Source organism: Crassostrea angulata, chromosome 8 (assembly GCF_025612915.1).
Source record: "Crassostrea angulata isolate pt1a10 chromosome 8, ASM2561291v2, whole genome shotgun sequence".
Taxonomy (NCBI): domain Eukaryota; kingdom Metazoa; phylum Mollusca; class Bivalvia; order Ostreida; family Ostreidae; genus Magallana; species Magallana angulata.
The window spans coordinates 3,307,886-3,332,228 of record NC_069118.1 but is presented as its reverse complement, the minus strand read 5'-3'; the positions used below and the strand labels follow the sequence as shown (position 1 = coordinate 3,332,228).

General features: G+C 33.7%; 2 protein-coding genes across 2 annotated transcripts; both read right to left on the bottom strand.

The window, feature by feature from the left end:
* Positions 1-928: 928 nt before the first annotated feature.
* Positions 929-7,728, bottom strand: LOC128158718 (uncharacterized). The gene is made up of 3 exons (XM_052821666.1): positions 7,647-7,728; positions 5,716-5,934; positions 929-1,200 (listed from the first exon to the last, which is right to left on the bottom strand). The coding sequence occupies exons 1-3, from the start codon at positions 7,726-7,728 to the stop codon at positions 929-931; spliced, it is 573 nt and encodes a 190-aa protein (XP_052677626.1).
* A 6,343-nt stretch (positions 7,729-14,071) lies between these two features.
* On the bottom strand, positions 14,072-15,438 carry LOC128158717 (collagen alpha-1(VIII) chain-like). Its single transcript, XM_052821665.1, has 3 exons — positions 15,313-15,438; positions 14,641-14,783; positions 14,072-14,556 (listed from the first exon to the last, which is right to left on the bottom strand). Exons 1-3 carry the CDS (start codon positions 15,366-15,368, stop codon positions 14,138-14,140), a joined length of 618 nt encoding a protein of 205 aa, XP_052677625.1. The 5' UTR covers positions 15,369-15,438; the 3' UTR covers positions 14,072-14,137.
* Between the last annotated feature and the right edge of the window lie 8,905 nt (positions 15,439-24,343).

Sequence of the window (24,343 nt, the reverse complement as noted above, 5' to 3'; positions counted from 1 at the left end):
CATTAAAAATTAATTACGTATTCACATGTTTATGAGTGTCCATACCATCCCTCCTCTCTGGAAAATTTATATGATCAAAACAACAAATAATCGGCCTCAGACCTTCTCCACCGGTAAAGATAAAATCATCCTAACTTTTCGGGAAATGTTTCCATCAATTTGCGCATGATCAGGGATTTAGAAAGGTAGAACTATCTGACCAAAGGATCAATGTGAGAACTCCCCGTCTAGGACCCATTGTCCATCGGATCGCTGTATTCTAAAAAATCAAAGAACCGTTGTGAATGTGTCTCTACGTGTGGCGCTTAACTTTTTTTTTACATTAAACAAACACACTAGATGCCATGCCAAATATATGTTTAATGAAGTTATTGGGCGCATTATGGAAAGGTGTACTCCGTGTAAGCTATCGTAATTCAACTTCAATAGTGTAGCGTTTTGGGGGGTTTTTTGGGTGTTTTTTTTACACACAGTCAGGGGCATGTTTTGTTGGGTGTAGCATCCAGTATGAGGGGTGATGGTATGCTATGATTAGAAACTCGACTAATGATTTACAGTATTTTGTTTTAAGACACTTTAAACATGACTTTTGTTTTAAAACCATTATATTTGAAATGTGTTTATCTTTTTTAATTCATGTGTGTATAGCGAAATTCCTCGGTGTTTTGCTTATCATGCTATCAGCGATGATGTTTATGTCTTGTTTTTGATTATACAAATATCCCGAGTTCTAATGTGTAAGTTGTTTGACTACTTATACTCGTGGGAAAAACTCCTTTTTATCAAGAAATTCTTGATTTTTTTTTTATCAAAGCGCGTTATCGTCAACACCAACGCACTTAGATTTTTTCATAATTTTTAAAATGTTGGTCCAAATGTCAACTCAAACTTTTAAAAGCGTGTTGTAACAGTGCGTATAGAAAACAAATTATAAAAAATAATGCTTACCGTAAACCTCAAACTCGCATAATTCAACAAAAGCTTCAGGTTCATAATAAGATGGTTGTCCTTGTTTGCGCTCGTTGTAAAATATGACATATATGCCGTGCATTTTACAATTTATTGTTGGTATTTCAGGAATTGTCGAAGGTGTATAGAACTCGTTGTCATAGAAACAAATAGATCCATCTTCTTTATCTGTTGTATTGGTCACATACACAGAAAACCCTAGTAGTCGGCGCAGATAACCATTGGTCTCATCTACAAATACAGAAATCAAAAAAAAAATTGCAGTGAAAATCCATAGCAATATTTTAAGAAGGAAAAATATAATAGAATGGTAGTAATTTTTAGTCTTTACTAAAAAAAATGTGAACAAATGGATGCAAACCATATCTATTAAAAGGAATAGAAGAACTTATTAAGCTCACATTATGATTTTTTGTGATCGGCTTCGGCCGATCACTGTTGTGTCCATATGAGGCATCCGGCAAATGCTTCCACATGCTCACACATTCCGCTTGCATTAGTAGTTCTTATAAAAACTTGAAGTTTGGTTTAGTATTTATATAACATTTTACTCATTCATTTACCTTAAGAGATGCAGACATACATACATAAAATACAGTTCGACCTGTTATTTCAAGAATGCACATTTTGTCTCACGCGTAAGAATTTCGATCGAAAGATTCATTCAGTAATGCAATTGACCTCGATGAACTGACCATGCAGAAGAGCAGAAGATGCTCCATGAACTGACCTCGATCTATTGATGTTGCATAATAGTAGCTAGGAAGACGGCTTGATTTATAAACAAGGTTACGTTATAATGCGACCTCAATAGCAAGTTATGATGGCATTCAATGGTTTTCAATCACATTAAATTAATTTAATATAACTCTTTCTTTGTATACGTATTAATGCTCTTTGAAGAGCCCTACTCAGTATTCTGAAGAAGAAGAAGATACATTAACATTTAATAATTACGTAAAAAATATAAAACTAAACAAGGAGTTTACGAACGGCTTTCCCCAAACTTATTTCAAATTTAAATTTGTTGACGGTTTATACTGATGAAATTATGGTGCAGTACATATTCAAAATATTCTATACTTTTTTAATTATTTTACATCGAACTGATCATGATTGCTTCTAGCTATCAATATATCATTATTCCCGATCATTCCTTTAAAAGGAATACTTGTTATTTATTACATCCGTTTACTTTAGGCGATTTGTATTGAAAACATACATGCTTTTATCGATTGAATGTAGTAAAACTCGAAAAAAGGGGTACAATTTCATTTCCTTCACTTAAAAATCATCTGTCTATACTTAAAGAAACGCATGTGAACGAACGATATTGAATTTACGTCGATTCATTAGGACATTTTACATGTTGTTTGCAATGAAACATTCTGTGGAGAATTTAATTTTTCATTTTCTTTTTTTCTTTTTGGCGACGGAGGGGGGGGGGGGGGTGTTAAAACCTTAGGTGATAGAGATGGCATTTCAAAACAGAAAATCTGCACTTTTTTCCGTTTAACATAATGAGTTTACACATGAGTGTATGGAAGGGAATTACCACGAAAATTCTATGTATTTTGCTTTTATTCTTATTATGCTTACTTCTTTATTCTTCAGTACATTTACACTCTCATGTCACTTTATTGTTTTCATATTCATGCTTATCCAATTTCACTTTGATTCTCTTTGATCCTTCATTGTTGCTTAATTCTATGTTGCAACATTCTCTTTCTTATTCGTGTAAATTCTTTCTTCTATTTCTGTTACAAACGTGAATTCAAACACGCAAACCATAAGGCACTTTGAATAAAGACGAATACAAGTTGCATGAATTTAATGCTGCATTATGACGCCAGGCGGCAGTGTGCGCGCTACAATTGCTGCTCCCCGAAAAAAAACCCAACGTAGCCAGCTTACTAAAAATGTTGGATGTTTCGCACCATGACATTTCGCTCCAATGTTTTTATGTTCAGATCAAAAAATGGAGGGGAGGTTCATGTACTTAGGGATACTTTATAATTTTGTTTCAAGGAGGAGGTGGGGGGGGGGGGGTAGGTCGAGTTCTATTTTCAGTAGGTTTACTATGTGAATTTAATAAAGTTTGAATTTTCAAGGATGGTAGGGTGACTGGAACCCCCCCCCCCCTAAAATAAAATAAAATGCTAAGTCTGCGCATCAGTGTTATATACTAGTATATAAGACGATATAATCTTACAGTTCTCAAAATTAGCATCCGTATCATAATTATCATCATCGCAAGCTTGATGGAAGTCGGTCGACAGGTAGACATGTATGAGGTTCATGTCTCTAGTTACATGTATCATTATATGATAGCTTAAACACCTTCAAATCTAATCATGGACATTCAGTTACATGTACATGATTTATATTGAAATAAACAAACCTACAATAAGCATGGCTGTGAATGATACATACACATTTTTATCACTTCGAAAATTTGTGTAAATAAGAAACATACATTATTTATGTTTTGTATTTTGGAAGAAAAAAAAATATTCTGTTTAGAACTTTATATAAACATTTTGATTAAGATTTGATTTAGATTTTAAACCAAAACGTATAAACAGTCACATCATATACCGTATTTTAATTTTTTCCCTGGTTTGTTTTCGTTTACTCATTGTGTAATTAAGTTACTGATACTTTAGATTCGTTAATTTTACCGCGTATACGTATATTTACTTCTGCGATTCCACCGTTCTGTGCCGAATCGCAAGAATATAAAATCGCGTGCACCAAACTTTTTTTTCATAACACAAGTTCAAAACGTTTACAAAAATAAGTGATATTTTAAAACCTGTAGTTTAAAGTTTTTAACCCGGAATTTCACGCAGATATTAATTCATCGCATTTAATCAGGGATACACAGTACTGTAGCCTAACGAGAGATACATAGTGATTCATGCAAGTGATAATTTTCACACGTACTAAAGTACAGGAAAAGCTACTAATAAGCATTTCGTACCCCAGTCCTTTTATTGTTTTTCAAAAACATCTTTAAATTTGGTTTATTTTATTTTTATTTCATCAACATGTTCCACGGGTACCTCTGGACAAAACCGTGCACCACCCCATCTCTTTTCACTTCAAATGAAAATAAAGTCCTGTCGACAAGAACTTACAATGTATGACATGTTCCTCTTCTAATAATTAACCGTTCATGCAAATAATTTACAAATATTTTGTTGCTGCATATATACACGGTACATTGCATTGCGGATCTAGAATGAGATCAGATCCACCCCCAATGAAAAATTCACACTTGTTTAATTAACCAATAAATAATTAATACAAAATTATCTCTCAGAACCCCAATCCCCCCTCCCGCATGATTTTTTTAGATCCGCGCGGAGGCATTGTACATGTATACAAAAAAAAACGTATCTTATTGAGTCTGCGTATATCATGGCTTGTTAAAAGTTGACTACATTTACATGTATTTCATATTTCTATACTAAGCCCTTAATTTGAGATTTTTCACTAGTTAATCAAATTTATGCCATTTGTAAGTTTCGTTTGAATAAATCTTTGGGAGCAGCAATTGTAGCGCGCACACTGCCACCTGGCGTCATAATGCAGCATTAAATTCATGCAACTTGTATTCGTTTTTATTGAAAGTGCCTCATGGTTTGCATGTTTGAATTCACGTTTGTAACAAATATAAAAGAAAGAATTTACACGAATAAGAAGAGAATATTGCAACATAGAAATAGGCAAACAATAAAGAATCAATGAGAATCAAAGTGAAATTAGATAAGCATGAATATGAAATCAATAAAGTGAAATGCAAGTGTAAATGTACTGAGGAATAAAGAAGTAAGCATAATAAGAATAAAAGCAAGATACATAGAATTTTGGCGGTAATTCCCTTCCATATGAGTGTAATTTGGGCACAAAGGTATTTATGATTACCAGTATGCAGACGGTGGTATATTTTTAGAAGCATTAACTTAGAAAATAGAATAATTATATAAGGAGTCTATGTCTACATGTAATTCAAAACAAAAACATAACAATATAATGTATGCCTATGATCAAGTGGAAAACATCTACAAATCTAACTTTCTGCAGTAAACATTTATATGAATTTGTCTAACTTTATACATATATTTTTAAGCATATAAATATCAATCACTGAGTACACTGAAATCGTTTTTCTTACATGATACATTTTAACCTTATGGATACATTAAGTTTAATTTTTAAGTTCTGATCCTTTCAAAATGAATTTTATTACTGACGATGTACAAGATAATGGTCAATGCCTTAATCTGATTAACAGGTGCTCTTTGGGAGGACCAAGGATTGCTTCGGAACATACAAATAGTTTAAAGGGGGTACATTGTTTTAAATTATAAAATCATGTAACCATGATTTCTTAGACCTTTCATAAATGAGAATTGGCGCGTTCAACAGCATTATATGTTTTCTTAGAGGGCGGTAATACACAGTCTGCATTAAGTACTTGAAAAAAAATATTTCCCTCCCACCATAATCACAATAGTTTGACAGCTAGAATCCAAATGGTAAAGAAATACAATTTATATGTAAAAACAACTGAAGCATTGGTATTACATCAAAGCTGAATATAATCTTTAATGTGCTTTATCGGATATGGTCGCCAATAACATGCTGACGAATCATCACTAGGCGCTAACTAAAACAATAAAAAATGGAAAATCAGGTTTAATTCAAGATGTTCAAGTGAATACGTTTGTGTTTACTTACCCCATGGAAAATTTTCTGTCCTGGGATATATTGTAATGTGATGAATGCTACTCAGTACACCTAGGTCCACCCTCCACAGAGCTGTTTGTCCGCCAAATGATATGGCACACTGACGCCCGGCGTATGTCGGGGTCTTCCCACCGTCTACTGCTTTATCCGAGCCGGTGCTTAGTTCAAACTGACTTGACATGTATGTGGCTTTATTTAAAGCAATATTGGCTGAAATGATGACACGGAGAATAAAAACATATGAATAGAAATTGAAATAAATATAAATGCAATAATAAAAAAAAAACAATAGGTTCAACAACTATATAGCTCTCATGAGCAACAATGGCCAACTGACACAACTCCGACCACAAAAGTTTTTATTTCAAAGGACTCTTCTTTAAGAAAATGTTTAATAAACTTTTTAGACTTTTGAATACAATGAAACACATCTTAATTAAAATATCCAAATATAAATCAGATGACACAGACTCAGTGCTATTTTTTTAATTTCAAGTTCAATGAGATATATCGAGTCGACGTAAGGATGGAAATAACAATTTGGTAATCGATATACCTGAATGTTGATTGAAGGCCACATCAACTTCGAATTATTGATCAAAACTCCATGTGTTGTATTTGGTTTTATTTGTAGATAAATATAGATTTAAACTAAACGATTTGAACTTGCTTTGTACATAGATACTAATATGTATGCCGGTACAGATTCATTACACTAAATTAACGACGTAATTTTCTTGTTTTCTTTCCGAATGAAAAAATGACAATAACAAACTTTCAACCATCTCAAAAATCCATAACACGAAATACAAATTCAAAGCAGAGCAACACGGACCTGTAAAAATATCGAAACAATTTAAGTAGGAATTATGAGATTACAACAATTAAATATGTGAAATGAGAAAAAAAACTATCTTTCGCACTACGTAATTTTCATGTCAACATTAGATAACGCATTTGATAAGTACAAAAGTTATAATAGGTCTTGTGCAACCAGACGGTCGCTTTAAAGTACTGCATAGAAAGAGCGTTTGTGTGATATAAACTTAAATGACATGTAGCTTAAAGGAGCATGGTCACTATTTTTGACAAGTTCTATTTTTTTTTATTTACAATGACGTAGGAATGCATTAATTATCGAATGATCAAATACAATTTGAGAGTCAGTCTGTAAGGTATAAGCAAGACACAGGGCTTACCATTCTTTGCCATGTATACAAGGCTCGTACCCTGTTTATGTTTACATAGGTTCTATATAGAAATAAAAATCTTTTTTGATTCGTTTATGTTTCTCTTCATTTTATACATAAATTAACAGTTTCTAACGTTTAGCTTATTCATTTAAAGTCTAAAACTGGAATTTTTAAATCAACATTTAAAATGTAAGCTTTCATTACATAAAACAGGATTGTAAGCTTTGTAACTCGTTTCTAACTCAACGAATAACACAAAAAATTGGATGCTTATCAAATTTGCCTCTCTGAAGCACTGTTAACATTGAAAAAAATTTTTGACCAAAGTCGTGACCATGCCCCTTTAAAGCATGCGCAATAACGGAGTGTCTTTCTTGTCTAAGAATATTCTTTAAGCCCGGTGTTATGTAGATTTGTATGACCTTGTGGATCACTTGATGTTCTAGGCACAATATATTTCCCCCCACGTTGCCTTTATTGTCATATTCTATACGCAGTCCGTATATTAAATCAATAATGGAATATTCAGCGCATAACTTGTGCCTTATTTTTTACTTGACTCCTGTTTGGTATTGTGATTCTTTTCTTTACAATTTAAAAATAGCAATTATCAATTGTAAATTCATTTACGTCATTTGGTGAGTTCTACACGACTTTGACTTTTTCAAAAGCATCTTTTAGTGATCATTATTTGTACAAATAACATCAAAAGTATATAACTTAATATACTCACGTAAGTTGATTGAAGAATAAGATCAAAGAATGTCCAAAAAAGACTCATTTGTACAATCAAAGCACCCATTAGGTTCATGTTTCTCTGAATCTATTTGTACAAGGAAGTGAAATTCTAGACATACCTAAAAAAAATGCCGAATGTAAATACGAAACTTGAATATATTGCTGCAATAAAATATGTAAACATCTAACCTTATTCGAGTACCAGCAATAAACTGTTATTGTGTAAATGACCTGCGTTGGTCCAACAAATTACCTCATGTTCATATTTATTATACTTTCATTACACTTGAAATGTTGCTTTTTATGAAATTTGAAACGTTTTTAAATCGCAAAATAGCTTCAAAATAAACGTTTTGATTGCCATTTTTAGTTGAAAATTGAGGATAAACGTTTACCTTTAAAAAAATAATTATACATGTAATTAAAATATATGTATATACCATCAAAATGCATTATGATAAATGTACATTAGGGAGGGACTTCAAATAAGCTATGATAATGTGTAAACATTAAATATCAACTGCTGGTCATGAACTTTAAGACCAGATTGCTTTAAATGAGTCATGTACCGTAAAACTAAAACTTATCGCTAACACGGATATTTAAGGAGGATGTAAGGCCATCTTGTATATTTGTGAATAAGTATGTACTGAACATTTCTTGAACTGGATTGTTTCCCCCCGAAACTGACCAAAACTGTTGCCAAAGGATAAAAAAGCAATAACTTTGAGGTTCTACTTTTTAAAATACGAATTATGCATACAAGAATTGAATAAAATATTTTTTAATCATTTAGAAGAGTTGTCGAACTGTGCAGCTACACACTTATTTTGAAGATTTAAATATCTGCAAAAAAAATAAAAAGGGTGTGTTAGTGTCCTCTCAATCCTGAAAAATATACTTAATGCATCAGAGTTTTTAAACTGAAATAATGAAGGACTTACAATAAAACAGATATACATTTGTTAACATTTTTTTAATGCGACAGTTAGGTAAACATAATATAACATGTTTCACTATATACTAACTATCTTAAAATATCACTTTTTTTATTAGGAATCATGCAAGTATGAATTTTGGTCCTTTTTATATCAATATATTCTTCAAATGAATTTTTGATAGTTATGAAATACAAGTATATACCAGTTACATCAATGAGTTAATATCATCGTACCATACTTATAATAAATAATAAATGAATTCTTTAAAGATTAAAACCGCTCGTAAATAGGCATTGTCTACCATATTTCTCTTTTATAACTGCTATTTCACTTAAGAGGTCTCACGTGTACGTCTTTTCTCGCTACGTTACTCTGTCGCGATACAATTATTAAACTATACACACTTTTTCAAGCCAAAAGAATATTAAAATAACATAAACAGGTTAATGCATTATTTACACACAGAATATGCACATAAAATAAGAAACAATTTCATAAAATCACAAGACCACATCAGAAATACTACATGGCGGCCACGAGTGTCAGGTGTGCAATCGGGTGAAGCGAAATCGAAGGGTTTATATACAATGTACTGGTACCTGGCCTTGGTGACGGTGCGTATTTACGAACGGGGCTTTAATTATCTATGTTTGTTTTGAAAAAAATCCATAAAAAACGATTGGACAAAAAACAAATAAAATATCGCATTTATGGGGTCGTAAAAGTGCCCGCTGAATTCCAGAGAAAGAAAGTAAAGTATCTTTATTATCAAAATGATAAAAAGAAAGATAACATCAAATATACGACCTTTAATAAATAAAAAAAACCACATAACTGTACTCAAGTACCACAAATGACCTGGCTGTTTTACATTTGCAATGATAATTCACTTATACATATTATAACTAATATTGAAACTGCTGTGCCTTTAGTACATTGGTAAAAAAAATTCATATTAGGCAAACGCATATGCATGCGACTGGAAGCACTATCAAATAAATGGAAACATCGAAATAAGTTGTTATAAAGAAATTTAATACATTCAGCAATTTTTTTAAAGAATAAATATAAATTGTTCATTCTTGACGTCAATATATATGTTGTTCGTGTTAAATGTTTTTAACAAAATTGTTAATTTACTGCATGTCTATAAATAAGGTAGCTTAGTGTCAAAGTACTCATGGTGTCAATACATTTTGTTTGCCTTCTCAAGAAACTGTAACTTTCTCATGTAGATTAGACGAGGAAGTGAGATTGAAATTGTGATAAAAGCGATTGTAGTTTTATGAAGGCAGCATTTTCATACATCAAAATATACATCATAGCTACCCTAAAATTTTCCATAATATCCTTCAAAAAAATACTTAGTCATGAAAATAAATAAGTCATAAAGTCTTTATATAAAGCTTAATTGTTTGGTGGTTAATAGATGGTAATAAAGTTCATAAAGTTCAATAAAGATTAAAAATGATCCCGACCATCCAGCTAAATTATGCTTTTTGCCTCTTGTTGAAGAAATAACATGCGCCTATCTTTTAACCTGATTAAAAAGAGATATATGCTTTATATGCAGAATCTTGGTGGTATCTTACTTTATAAAATGGTAAGTATTATTTTCAACTGTTCAATTTATTACAGGCACATGCATTTTGTAAGAATCTGCAGAAGTAGACAACAATAATAACTGTGATTGGTATAGAATAAGTAGAGTAATACATTACAAAATCAGTATCACATCCCATATCTGAAGTGTTAGTTGTCATGTAAGTATTTACTGGATTCTGTTTTGTTTGGGTTTTTTATGTAATACCTACATTACCTTTAGCTTCAAGTCATGTACATGTATACAAAAAAATCTACATGTAAAAAAATGAAACTTTTGAAAGGAAAATTAAAGTAAAAATGAATATTTCTGTGCAAATTTTTCTATTAAATTCCCTGATTCAACATTTAAGAAATATTTCTATGCCCTCGAAGTAAATGACAAATCTCTTATGATAATCAAAAAGGTTTTATGGCATATTATTCAAATCGTAACGTATATATGAAAGAGATATATCTTTCTTAATGTTTGCACTTTGTGTACACTTTCAGCATTTATCACCATATCGTGATAAATGCGTTTAATTTCAGTGCAAGCGCGACAACTCTACATAATTGTGCTGTCCCGGAGACAGTAGTAGAAAGCTAAAAATTACGAAATACAATGACAGCAATATGACATTAGAGTACAGATAAAATGATATATGAAGTGTTCCATACTTTTAATTAAGAACAAATATGGGTACTGTGTAAATAATACAAATTTCCTACAAATATCTTGCTGAATTACCTATATATAATAGCTTAATCACTTGAAAGAAATGGAAGAAAAAATGGAAGTAAACATTTCCTAAATTGCAATAATTGTTATTGTTAGACCATAATTCCTCACCTATTTGTCAACGGATGAAACTTCATATGCTCTTGCGTAAATTGGAATTGGAGTTCTGGGAATAAATTACTAGACAGTCAATGTTAGAGAAATTCAAAAATGTTATGAAGCTGGTCAGTACGTGTACACTGCTTCAAACTTGTCTCCTCACATACAGTTATAAAAATATATGTACATCCGTATATTATTATCGAAACTATTTATATCTTGTATTTTTTAGATTGTGTAGTCTCTTGTAACCTAATATTCAACTGGCTGACTTTCTTAGCTTTTAAAAAAGCCAACCCTATGATGAAATATAGTGCGTAAACAGAAGCTGAGATGAAGAACAATCGAAATGACTTGTAAATAGCCACATGTAGTTCTTGGTGTTCAGTGCTCTCCTCACAGCACATATATCAGGAACTGACTAAAACTTCAAGTTTGCATAGGAGATCTCATCTGTGTGATGACGTATATTTTACATCGCTTATAGTTGTTACTTAGACGCAACAACTTAACAGCTAAATACAGTACATATGCACAAGAAAATTCAAAACATCAATTATAATGGTCAGTGCAATACATTTATAAAGATAATGCATGTATAACAACAATATAAAAGTGCAAACATTAGACAAAGAAATGTATCTAACACGTCGCACACAAGGTTCAGCTGTGAAATAAAGTGTAACAAAATCAAAGGCTTTTATATATCATGATTCAGGCAAATGTCCATTTACAAGTCGTGTTCATTTTTGATTTAAATTAACTTTAGTGTATATGATAAATCATAATATACATGTAGATTTAAAGGAAACGCAATTTCGACCAAAGTTTCTTAATCAAAATCAAATTGAATAAGAATGAATTTGGATAAGTACAACTTTTAACGCCATTTTGACCCTACTGGAACTGGATACTTTCAATTGATATTATTTAGCATTATGTCAATTACTAAGCTTGCACAAAGTAAATTTCCTTTAGAACCAAGCTAGGTTAGTGCTTTTCAGTAATTTCAGTTCTTTCATTCTGTTTTCCCGAGATCACATGGCGGGTGTGACCGGTCACTAGAGAATTCTCATTAATCCATGGCACCTGCTTCTACCTTTGATTTTGTTAGAGGTCAGTATTTGTTCTGCTCCTGTTTTGTATTTTTCTTTTGGGTTTTTTACTTTGACCACTGTTCGTTATGACCACATTTCATTGATAACTTAATATCAAACTCCGTATTACAAGTCAATATCATGTAATAAAAGAGTGAATCATTAATATTAACTTAAGAAGTTTCATATTTCTTTTTTTCATAGGTGTGTTTTGATTATTATACCCCCGATCAGAGGGAGAAGAGGGTATACTGTTTTATTCTTCCGTGTGTGTGTTTGTGTGTGTGTGTGTGTGTGTGTGTGTGTGTGTGTGTGTGTGTGTGTGTCTGTCTGTCCCTTTGTCCCTCTGTCCTTTTGTCTGTCTGTCCGTAACAAAAGTTTCTGTTGCATTTTTCTCAACAACGATTTATCAAAGATGCTTGAAATTTTAACACACTATTTGTTTGGGCATGCCATATTGCGGGATATCTTTTTGTAACACAATCGGAAGTCAACTTCCTGTTAAATGACGACTTTGTTTATTTTTAGTCAAAATTTTCAAATGAATTTTCGTCAAAGATTTCTTAGCAACTGTTTATCGCAGATGCTTGATATTTTAACATATTATTTGCTTAGGCATGCCATATTGTAGGATTTTTTTTGTACCAATCGGACACCGACTTCCAAATAAATTTCCACTTTGCTTTTTTGGCATATTCACATCAGAGCCGGGGTATCACTAGTGGGCATTGGCTCACAAATATCGTGTTAAATTATGATAACATAACATATCATGGACTGTTCTTAACATCCAATTATCATTCAGTTTTTCCTAGGTATTAAGTATTTGCCAAAGTAATTAGACCCCTACATATATAGAACACTATTCTTAAAGAGCCATTTTCAAAACGTAAATATTGCAATTTTAATATTGATGACACTCATACGGACAAAAGGGCCTATTTTACAAAAACGGTCATTATTAGTAGCAGTTGTTTTAAGGGACATGAACAGGATTTTAATCAAAATATAGATTTTGTTTTCATTAATTACAATATTTTAGGAATGCATTTCTAATGATTTAATGAAATTTGAGAGTTAATCGTAGTGTTATAAGCAAGACACAGAGCTTACAGTTCTTTGTCATGTAATCAAATGCATGTGCCTTGATTTTGTTTACATAGGCTCAATGTACCATAAAAAAGTATCTTCCAAAATGACTTTGTTCTTATTCATTTTAAACATAAATAAACAATTCCTAACGTTTAGCACATTCTTTTTGTGTCGTAAACTGGAATTGTCACTTTAACCTATAAAATGTTGTAATAATTTTGTTTACATAACAAAGAGTAAGCTCTCTAACTCGCTTATACATGTAACTATCGAATGATACCCAAATATTGGTATAAAATACCTTTCGGAGGCATTGTAAACATTAATGCGTAATTTTTTTTTACCAAAATCGCGCCCATGCCCATGTGACCGCGTATTTTTTTTTACGGTGCTAGAGAATTCTTCTGGATCTGCATCGGTCGTGTGCAGTACGAACCGGGTGAGGGAATGTTGGCGTAAAAGGTATAAAGTATAAGGTGTAGGCGCGCTGTAGGCCGTAAGGTATTTCCGAAGGTCCACCAGTATACAGTTCCAGAGAAAGAATCAGACAATTGATGCAGGATTCCGTTTTTATTGGTCGAGACTCAACGATGGCAACATAATTGTACATAATTATTTATACACATTGTTCAGATTCTTATAAATAATTATGTACAATTGTCAATCGGCAGTCTGGGATACGGCGGCCAGCCCCAGCCACGTCCGACTCACCCAGAGTCTTGAGTCCGGAGGCCACTACTGGCCATATCCGACTTGTTTGTAATATGTCTGCCTGTTAAATTGTTATAATGTTGCCATCGTTGAATCTCGACCAAGAAGTCCAAGAAATTCACATTTATAATCTTAGTCCATGAAAGTATTAAAACATGTTTAGACATTTTATTTCTGTTTTAAATCATTTTCTGTTGTGTAACACAATATATTTTAAAGTCAGTTGGAATTGAGCTTGCTTCCCGAGAAGTACGTGTAGTATCCTCCGAGAATAGAGGTTGCAGGAACGTGCCAAGTTCTTATCCATACTTTGTTGCCCTTCTTTAGTTCATAAAGAAGATGACCCGACGTATTGATGTGACCACTTTGTTGATTTTTTATGCAAGTGTGAATCTTGTCAACATTATCTACGACAGCAGCAATGTACACCGTTCCACCGTGGAATGTCAAAAAGGACCAGGCAAACGAATACACCCCGTCCTCCGGTGCAGTAAATATTCCAGTATTAGGATTATAACCCTCGCCTTTATTCAAAAGGACAATGCCGTATTTCATCGTTGTGTTTACTGGGACATTTCTTAGATGACCGTGGCCTAACCTGGGATGAAAGGCAATCACTTGCCTCAAAGATCCACAATCTTAAATGTAAATAAAACAAACACTGTAATTTGTTTGTGTACTGTCAATTTCTTTGAAAAATCAAATTTTTTAATAATACTTACCTTGTTTTGGTTCCCATCCTATCGATTTGCATGCATTTCTGTAACCATTTATATCCTTCATAAATTGGGGTGGAGAAGTTGTTGTAACGCAATAAATTAGCGCATGCATCAACATCAAATAGCAAGCAGCGTTTAACATAGTTCTGAAAAAGAATAGGCTAATATTTCAGCAAAGATTACCTATACAAAATAATCAAGAACACTTTTCGTAATAAACCAAATTCTTTGTTGGGACTACAGTACATTTTACTTAAATGAATTTACATTTAAATAATTATGCTGTAATATTCAAAATTAAGATTGTAAAGTTCTTATTTTTTTCATTGTCTTTTCGAAATGTTTATTCAATATCTGTTAAGGTAAAGCAATTGATAAATTTTCATTGAAATATGAAAAGCGACACGTCAATATTCAGGTTTGATTTTTTTTTTAGATTTTCAAATTAAAAAAAAAATAAGTTGGCCATAAAATGCATGCAAAATATTGTATATGATAAAACTCGTAGCACTAAATAAAAATGAACTAAAAAAATTATCATTTAGTTGTTTAAAGCATATCAGTCATATTATTTTTTTATTGTCAATACATTTTTGAGAAGTAAAGTGTAACATCATAACTTGCAATAAGATAACTATATTTCATAATTATAGAAATGCATGTATGCGGTTTTACCTTGGTGAAAGTTGTTGATTGTATATCGTCAAATGAAAGTCATTAAACATATCCATCTATTTATGAGAAACGTCTGCCATCTACATGTATTTTGGTGGAATCAATAGATGAAATATCTTGTTTCAGGTTTAGTCATTTTTCAACACCTGTTACTCAACTTCATATCACGCAAAATATGCATTATCAAACAATTGTAAATATATGTAAAATGTAGAATTTTTGATATCATCAAATTTTCGCTTGTTATTTGTTTGAGAGTTGATTTTAATCAACTCTCCTATGCACTTACTCTGGCAAACCGAAAGTGAAATAGTGTTTGGACCTAAGCACAGATCATCACTGCTGACAAGACGTAGATTTTGAAAGTAACATAAATTCGGTGTACTGTATGCTGTACCATTGTTTTTCAAAAGAAAACTATCTTTAAATACCTTGAAAATAGTCAGATTTTATATAGTACGAACAATTTAATTGTTTTTTGTAGTTGCATGTATGCCTACGCTAGAGTTCAATACAGTCTCGTTCAACCAGACGCTCGGCTGTCTCCGTAAATCTCCGACAAGCAGAGAGTCTCTCTTGGTAGTCGGAAATTAACGGAGACAGCCGAGCGTCTGGTTGAACGAGACTAGAGTTCAATATTGCTTGGATCCAGACGTTTACAATTTTTAGAAACATTTCGATTACTGATACACAGTTTGATGGAATTAATTCTATCTTGAAATATTACACAACATGATTTTTAAGGGGTTTTCTCGAAATTCTTGTCGAGAATTCATATTAAAAAAATTTGCATAACATATCGTTGATTTTAAAATTGATTATAATCAATAAAATCAACTCCCGACAGTACTTCAGTACTTTGATTAAAATCTGCATTCAAAACCTTTTACGTTGAACAATGCAGTAATCTTTTTTTTTACACTTGCATATACTAGTTCTGTTCTACTCGTGTCCTTTATAATAAGAAGAAATTGTAGATAATGCTACGTTGTCATGACCTTGAAGTACACAATATATACTATTATTTAACGCGAAGTGTGTTTCAAATACTAATCTCTTCTTAGATATATCATATAAGTTAGATATTAGACAAGTACATTTGTATGTATAAGTTACTTTATTTGAAAGTAGACAAAAACTCTTATCATATATGTAAACAAAAACTAAAGAGTTATAAGGTGCTTTAATCAAACGTCTTTAAAACAAGACTAAAAATTTATTCATTTTGCAAAATCGATACCATTATATTTGAAGGAGGATATACAGAATGGGATTAGCTACTTAAAATAGTAACAATTTGATATATTCATTTTTTTAAGTTTGAATCCACAATTCCTAAATGCAGAATTCTGAAAAATTATATTTACCGGTATCATAGTTTCAACAAAATCTGCTTTCAGTCAGAAAAATAATAACTTTTAATCATTTTGTATCAGGATTTAGTTGACGCAATGGAACAGTAGAGAATCTAAATACCTAAAAAAAAAAACTAAGAAAAAAATATTTATTATTATTGACAAATGATAATACCCTTTATGTGACGTGTGAATATATTTTATGTTTGTCTTTTTATTTACATGTAAATCTTCACATGTTTATTGATTCTGTTTCTTCATCTGAAATGTTTTGACGACATGTGTTACGTAATAACAGGTGCTATGTCTTGATGTCTTGGTCTTATTTGCTAAATCTAACTGCCCTTCGTTATGCAAAAACTTTAACCAATCGGAGAAGCTCCAAAGGTCGCGTATTTATTTGTCTCTGAGTCAATGTTCTATTTTAAAATCGATTCTGAGAATATGATGGGATTCGACCAATCAGCGTGGCTTCCCACATCACGTGACTTCATTGTTTGTTTGTAAATTAGAGGAGAAGCCACTTTAAAATTTGCTAAGAAATATTTTCGACAACATCCCTCTATCCAACCCTTTCTTCCCCCTTATGGTGTTCATTTTACCTTTAATATATTGTATAGATGTTTGCTTTTTTATGTTTGTGTTTTTTTTTTATATTTTGTATATCCCACCCTTTTTATGATTTGCATGTCAGGACCATATCATAGGCGTCGGAACCGGGGGGGGGGGGGGGGGCTAGGGGGGGCTTAGCCCCCCCCACTTTTTTTGCAAAGTTATACCTAACCATTAGAAACATAGCATGATAGAGGGTTCAGCCCCCCACTTTTTCTCGCAGGAAAGATTATTGTTCCTAAATTTACCTTGAAAGATTGAGAGGTTAGATTCAGAAGCATACTAGCCCCCCCCCCCCCCCCCCCCCCCCCCCCCCCCCCCACGGATTAGGAATTTTATGATTTTGGAGAGAAAAAAATTGGGTAAGTAATTTTTTTTTTGTGGAAGTATAGGCATACCCCCCCCCCCCCCCCCGGATTAGGATTTCCATGATTTTGGGAATTACCTTTTTCTCAATATTTCTGAGGATTTCTCTAGCCCCCCCACTTTCAATTTGCTTCTGACGCCTATGCATATTGTTTTATGTTTTAAATGTAGGGGTCAGATTTTATATTAAATGTTGCCAAATATATTGACTGTATCAGCTGTGTTATCTAGTTTCGTCTAACTCCCTCAATTTTTACAGTTTTTTTACATCCCTGTCATTTATTTGATTAAATGGCATATTTTCATCAACAACTATGTTACGTTTTTCTATTTTCATAAAAAAAAACTAGAGCAGTCGTCTTGCCTCTTAATAACAAAGGAACTTTAAAGGATTTTACATTCAGAAACGTTCTCCTAAAATTAAAACACCTACATGTGGGTAAATGTATATTTTATATATATGCAATTGACAGTTTTACTTTAAAAATAAAGAATCAAAGCTACAAGTTTTTTAAATTACTCATGTTTTCAAAAATTTAGCCGATAAATGACTCTTGATTTAAAAACCGGGATTTCTGCTGGCTTTTTCATATTTTTTTAACAAAAATGACACGAAATTATTTTGACTGATGTAAAAGATAAATTATTTCGACAAAAATTTAAAAGCAAACAATTATGTTTGTGTGAATCGAAAACTAATCTTTATTATTGAAAATATCTCCTGGGTATCAAAAAATGATAAATGCAAATGTCATAAAAAAAAAATTGAGTAACTGTTGATTTTATCATCTGTAATGAAACTCAAAAAAGGTACGATTACTTTTGATTTTGTATGAAAGGAAAACGTGTTGCTTAAATGTTTACTTTGTCTGTTTTATTCGGTAAGACTACCTATGATATTTAAGAAAAGAAAACGCCTTCAGATTGTTAATGTTCACACATTTTTAAAACAGGTGATATAACATTGACAAGTAATGAATGCATTTTCGTAATTATTTAAAAGTAAAGATATATATGCATGATTGTGTAATTTACCAATACCATAGGAAGTTGACACGCAATTAAATGTTCTTAAACTGTATGTAATAGGATGTTCATGTTTTAACAAAGATTATTAAAGGGTATTCAGGTCTTAAAAAATAAAATATTTGCTCAACCTTGTCTATATATGATGATTCATATGGCAGCATATTTTCTATTTGTTTCAAGTGTACATGATTTCATTGAAAAACAAAACGTGTTATGCTTATTTATAGGTCGAGCAACTAGACAAAATGCGCTGAACTCTGTGTATATGGAAACAAAATAAAGAAACAATAAAACATTTCTCTTATTTTCTTCTAAATCTATTTTTACTACACGTTAATCATTAGTATCAAGAACTTTGATTCTTAATGTACCTAGACAAACTATAAGGTTTATTGAAAGTATACATTTAGTAATTGTTAATAATTGGTCTCTTAGTCCGATAAGTTTAATTAACAAAGTGTTAAAAAAAATAAACATTAATTATTCAGAACATATTACTCATTGTTTATTATATGGTTTGTTACCGTCCAACTAAAGAAACATATCGGGTTAATCAGTCTCATTGACATCGAGACGGCGGGTTGAAGACTATCAAGTGAGACATGTATTTTAGAATAAATGATGATCTATGCAAATTTATGTAAAATTGGCTTTACATTCCATCAAATTTTAATTAGCACAGTCGAAATCTTCAATATTTTCATTCTCACCACTCGAATAGTCTGTAAAAATCGTCTGTGCACCCTCATGATTGTCGATGTTTTTAATTTGTGATTATTTAATTTATACGTTTTCTCATTTGTCCTCTGTAGTGGTTTGAGCAAATCTCGACGATGACGTTTTATTCTGCTCCAGATACAAAAAGTAACTTAGTTTCAAAGGGCAATTATTAGAATTTAAACATATAATTTCAAAGGTGAAATTATACTAAAACACTAACGAAATGCCGTTTTTGTATTAAATGATATGAAATGTGGAGTTGAGTAGGGGAAGCGTCGGGGTTATTGACTAAAACTTATTTATTGCCAAATGGACATAGAAATATATCTGGACGTCACGTGTTATGTTTAAAGCAATGGAAATATGACATTTTAGTCCGAGGGAAAAAATATAACATATCTAATAAACCATACAGCACTTCTTTTAATACACTGTGATCTAAGCAACATAGAACTAAAACACAAAACATCTCAATAACGTTTTTATACATCCATAGACCAAAATCCATATCAGCTAGACCAAAACAACTGTTTTAATGCTGTTTCTAGCGTTGCTGGTACATCCGCTATATCTACTTTTTTTATGCCCTGGCTCATTCGTTACATCGTATTTGGTGATTGCTAACAGACACGAGATTTGCAAAAACGGAAAAATGAGTCAACATTAATCGTTTTAAGCGTCAATGAAACCGATTCATTCAAGTTAATCAGACAAACAAATGTTAGACTTATGACGAAAAATTGAGTTGAACTTTCACACAGTGCTACCTGAAATCCTGATAATGTTTACCATATCCAAGTTAAGTGCAGTCAAATATATTAAAGTAAAACTGCAGCCCTGTGGTCGTCGGACATTAAGGTTACTTTGAAATGAATGGTAAATCCTATGCAGGTAAAATATAGTTTAGAGTTTTTAACATTTACAATATCGGTCTCTTTTGTTTCTGTGGGATAGTATTTGAACTTGCTAGTACAACAACCATACTTCTCGGTGGACCTTAGGAAAAATCATACTGGGATTTTTGCCTTTTTCAGGCAAAAGTGAAACTTGTAGTCACTTACACCAAGACCTGATGACATGTAAGCTCCGACAATGTACTTCAATAAAGTTGGTGGATGCTAGGTGTTCTGTAACACACACACATATATATATATATATATATATATATATATATATATATATATATATATATATATATATATATATATAAAATCCAAAATGAGTATATATATATACATCATAGAATTCAATACGTCCACACCTAAATCTTATAAATAAACTTAGCCCTAGTTTCTGCACGCAGTCTAGTTTTATTTTAAATTAAAGTCATGTGTCATCACTTGCAGTAAAATCAATGTGTTTTGTAATTATCGTGTTTCCCACCGGTCTGATGGCGAGATAGTCGGGAAAACCGATAGGAATGATCAACAACTTACCGGGTAGGCGTCAAATATCTTTATATATACAAACTTCAGAAAATTAACAAAAAGTCCGTCTCTCGATGCAGACGATCTATCTCTTTCTCTCTTTCGGAGCTAGAAGTCATCTACTCACTCTTACTTGGCAAAACCGTAGACTCTAAGTATGCCTGAAGGAAAGTAAATGCCTTATCTGCAGGTTAACCATGTCTTCTACAGGATATGAAGACAAAGATATCCCTTCCCCAGCTGCTTCATCAGAATCCTGTTCCGGACACTTACTGCGCTTTGCCTTAGCAAGCTGACTCACCGACTTGTCCTTTCCAGATGTACTTATCTCTGTTGAACTGCCACTACTTCCCTTCATAACAACTTACTTCATTGAAGGAAAAGCCACATTAACCCGAAATTGATCTAAAGGATCAAAGGGACCTGATACCAACAACTCTCTAATCAGTGGCCCTAAAGCGTTACCCTCATTTGCGGTGGAACCCTCGGCAAACATCTGAGCTGACGGTATCACATCGTCAATATCTGTTTCGAAATCATGCCAGCGCTCGTGAGCTCTTCGTCACTAATTACATCCTCTATAAGGCAAGTCTCTTATCTGAACCTGTGAAGAATAGCTCTGACAACTGTCCGCGATGTCTTGCGACAGAGCATCAGCATTTACATGCTTTTTACCAGAACGATGGACTATCCGCATCTTGTATTGACTCAGTTCTTCGATCGCGAGCCAGCGTGCGATCTGATTCTGTGGATTTTTAAAGTTCATAAACCATACTAGACTATGGTGGTCCGTTCTAATCGTAAACTCACGACCAAGAAGGTAGTGTCTAAACTGTCATGTAAACTTTATCACAGCTAGCAAATCTTAATGTGTTGTGCTATATCGACGTTGCTCTGATGACAATACTGCGCTTCCAAAGCCTGATTCTGACTCAACTTTCAACAAACAGCAAAATCTGAGGAGTCAGTGTCAAGAATGAAATGTCCTGCGCTTGATGGTATTGCTAATACTGGTGGCTTGAGCAGTAAACTAATCAGCTTATCAAATGCTTCTTGTTGTTCCCCTTCCCACTGTAACCCCTTCTTTCCAGTCAAACCATACAAAGGTGCTGCAATTTTTGAGAAATGCGTAATGTAGATCCTGTGATAGTTTGTAAAACCGAGAAACCTCTCGTCTGCTTTGACATCCTTTGGTATGGGCCATTCCCGAAGTGCCTCTAAATACTGATCTCCCATCTCGACACCAACTTTGCCTACTGTGCGCCCCAACAATTCTACTTTAGGGCGAACTAATTCACACTTGCGATGTTTAAACTTTAACCCAAAATTGCGGAAACGCTCAAAAACTTGGCGCAAATTGTCTAAATGCGCTTGTTCAGTTTTACCTAACACTAGCACATCATTCAAAAATACATGAGCAATTTTCCAGTTAAGACTGTGCAACACTAAATTGATTGCTCTGGCAAATGTCGCAGGGGCGTTACATAAACCAAACACCATCCGTGTAAGTTCAAAAAGTCCGTACTTCGTGATGAAGACAGTTTTCTTCATATCATCTATATTTTAATTTGCTGCATTAGCATCAAGCTTTGAAAACCAGTTGTTTCCTTGTTTCCTGATGGGGTATCCATACATTTCTTTATAAGTGAGAAAGGAAAACTGTCTGGCAAGACATTGACTGGTTTAATTATAAATTCTGACATCTCATTAGCCAAATCACATTGTATCACTTGAGTAGTATGTGGTGGAATCCGCACCCGACAAGATGATACAGCGTTTAGCACCAACCAATCAACACCACTTGACATTTTATCATGCCTGGTACCCCTTTGACTTTCAGAGCTCCCGTCTAACAGGAAATTTGTGCGCCATGTGACATCCTGCAAGGCACCAGCATAAATTGGATGAACAAACCTATATCCACCAACTTACCCAAAAATTGAGCATGCATTCCTGTTCCCTAACCGGCAAGTTTAATATCTGATATCTATATATGAAGTTTGTGTTTGACAGGCCTGGGTCATTGGCATTTGCACAGGGGCCCCGCCCATGCAACTAGAAATTTGACCCTCAACCCCAGGGCTTTGCCTGCTACTGACATTAGCTACACTACCTTGAGTTTGGACTTCCGATGACATCATTAGACTAGTCGGGTACTGTACCTGTGGGTCTTGAGTTCTTGCTACTGTCACCAGGTACTGACCAGGACATGAAACATCTGCCGTTAAGGACTTCTGCAATATCGCGGGGAAAGCTAGGAATAGCCTGCCCCCCCCCCCCCCCTGAGGAGACAGAACCTACTGAGCTCAACACACACCCTGGACCCCCAGAGAATTTAGCCTTTCCCCCGTCTACTGATGCTGTTTGTACAGCCTCTCCAGGAACCCAAGGACCCCCTGGTTACTGGTAATTTGTGACTGACTTGTCCCGAAGCTTGTAGCGTTGCCATGAGTTTTAGAAGATCCACTTACACTTAACAAACCTGACATTTGAAACATTCCCCTAATCTGTGAACTAAAACCCCTACTTGTTCCGTCATACTCTTCTCGAGCGACCCAATACCTGTCCTGGTGGAATCGATTAGACATCCAAAGTCTACACCCAAACAATTTACTATACCTTGTAAACTACCGAATGCCTCCTCAAGCACTCGCTGTCTCTTCTCGAGATCCTCCTCCGTGTACTTCTCCCCATGACTCTTGGATCAACCCTCCGTCTGAGTGAGCGACATGATTATCAATCTGCTCATACCGTTAGACATAATTACCAGGGGCACTTTCCACTCGGTATGTGCTTAACAGCCTCGGGTCAAAATGTACCCCAATGGAAGATGAAAGCCCATCCCTGCCGCTATTCCCTGAGGTACCTTCCATGCCATCCTGGCCATTTCCCTCAGACTGAATATACCGGCCATTCGGAAGTTTCCTGGCCCCCTACCAACACATGCTGTTTGCATCATCTGAGCCAAAGTACACTAAATCAATGAATCATAATTAAACACTCAGCGGCTCACCGCAAGTACCCTGCTCGCAGCACCATTTATCGTGTTTTCAACCGCTTTGATGGCGAGATAGTCGGGGAAACCGATAGGAATTATCAACAATTTATCAGGTAAGCGTCAAATATCTTTATATTTACAAACTTCAGACAATTAACAAAACGTGAGTCCCTCGATGCAGACGATTTCTCTCTCTCTTTACGCATGGACGAATTCATACGGTGCCCGATGAATTAGCCCCCGCACTTATAACATAACATTCGGTCCATAAAACGAATGAACATATTTTTCCAAGAGATTGTGTTACTTTCACTTTTTTCGAAAGAGGGGGGGGGGGGGGTGTCATATTTTTCCATTGGCTGGACTGCTTTGTTTCGGGATCATCGTAGTTGTTACACTCCTGTCCAAAATACTTGCGCCGCTAATCATTTTTACAACAGTAGTTAACGAATGGCTCTATTGAAAACACTTTAAGTTGTGGAGCTACAAGTTCGTTTTTATTTTGCTGAAAAGGCGTTGAATAG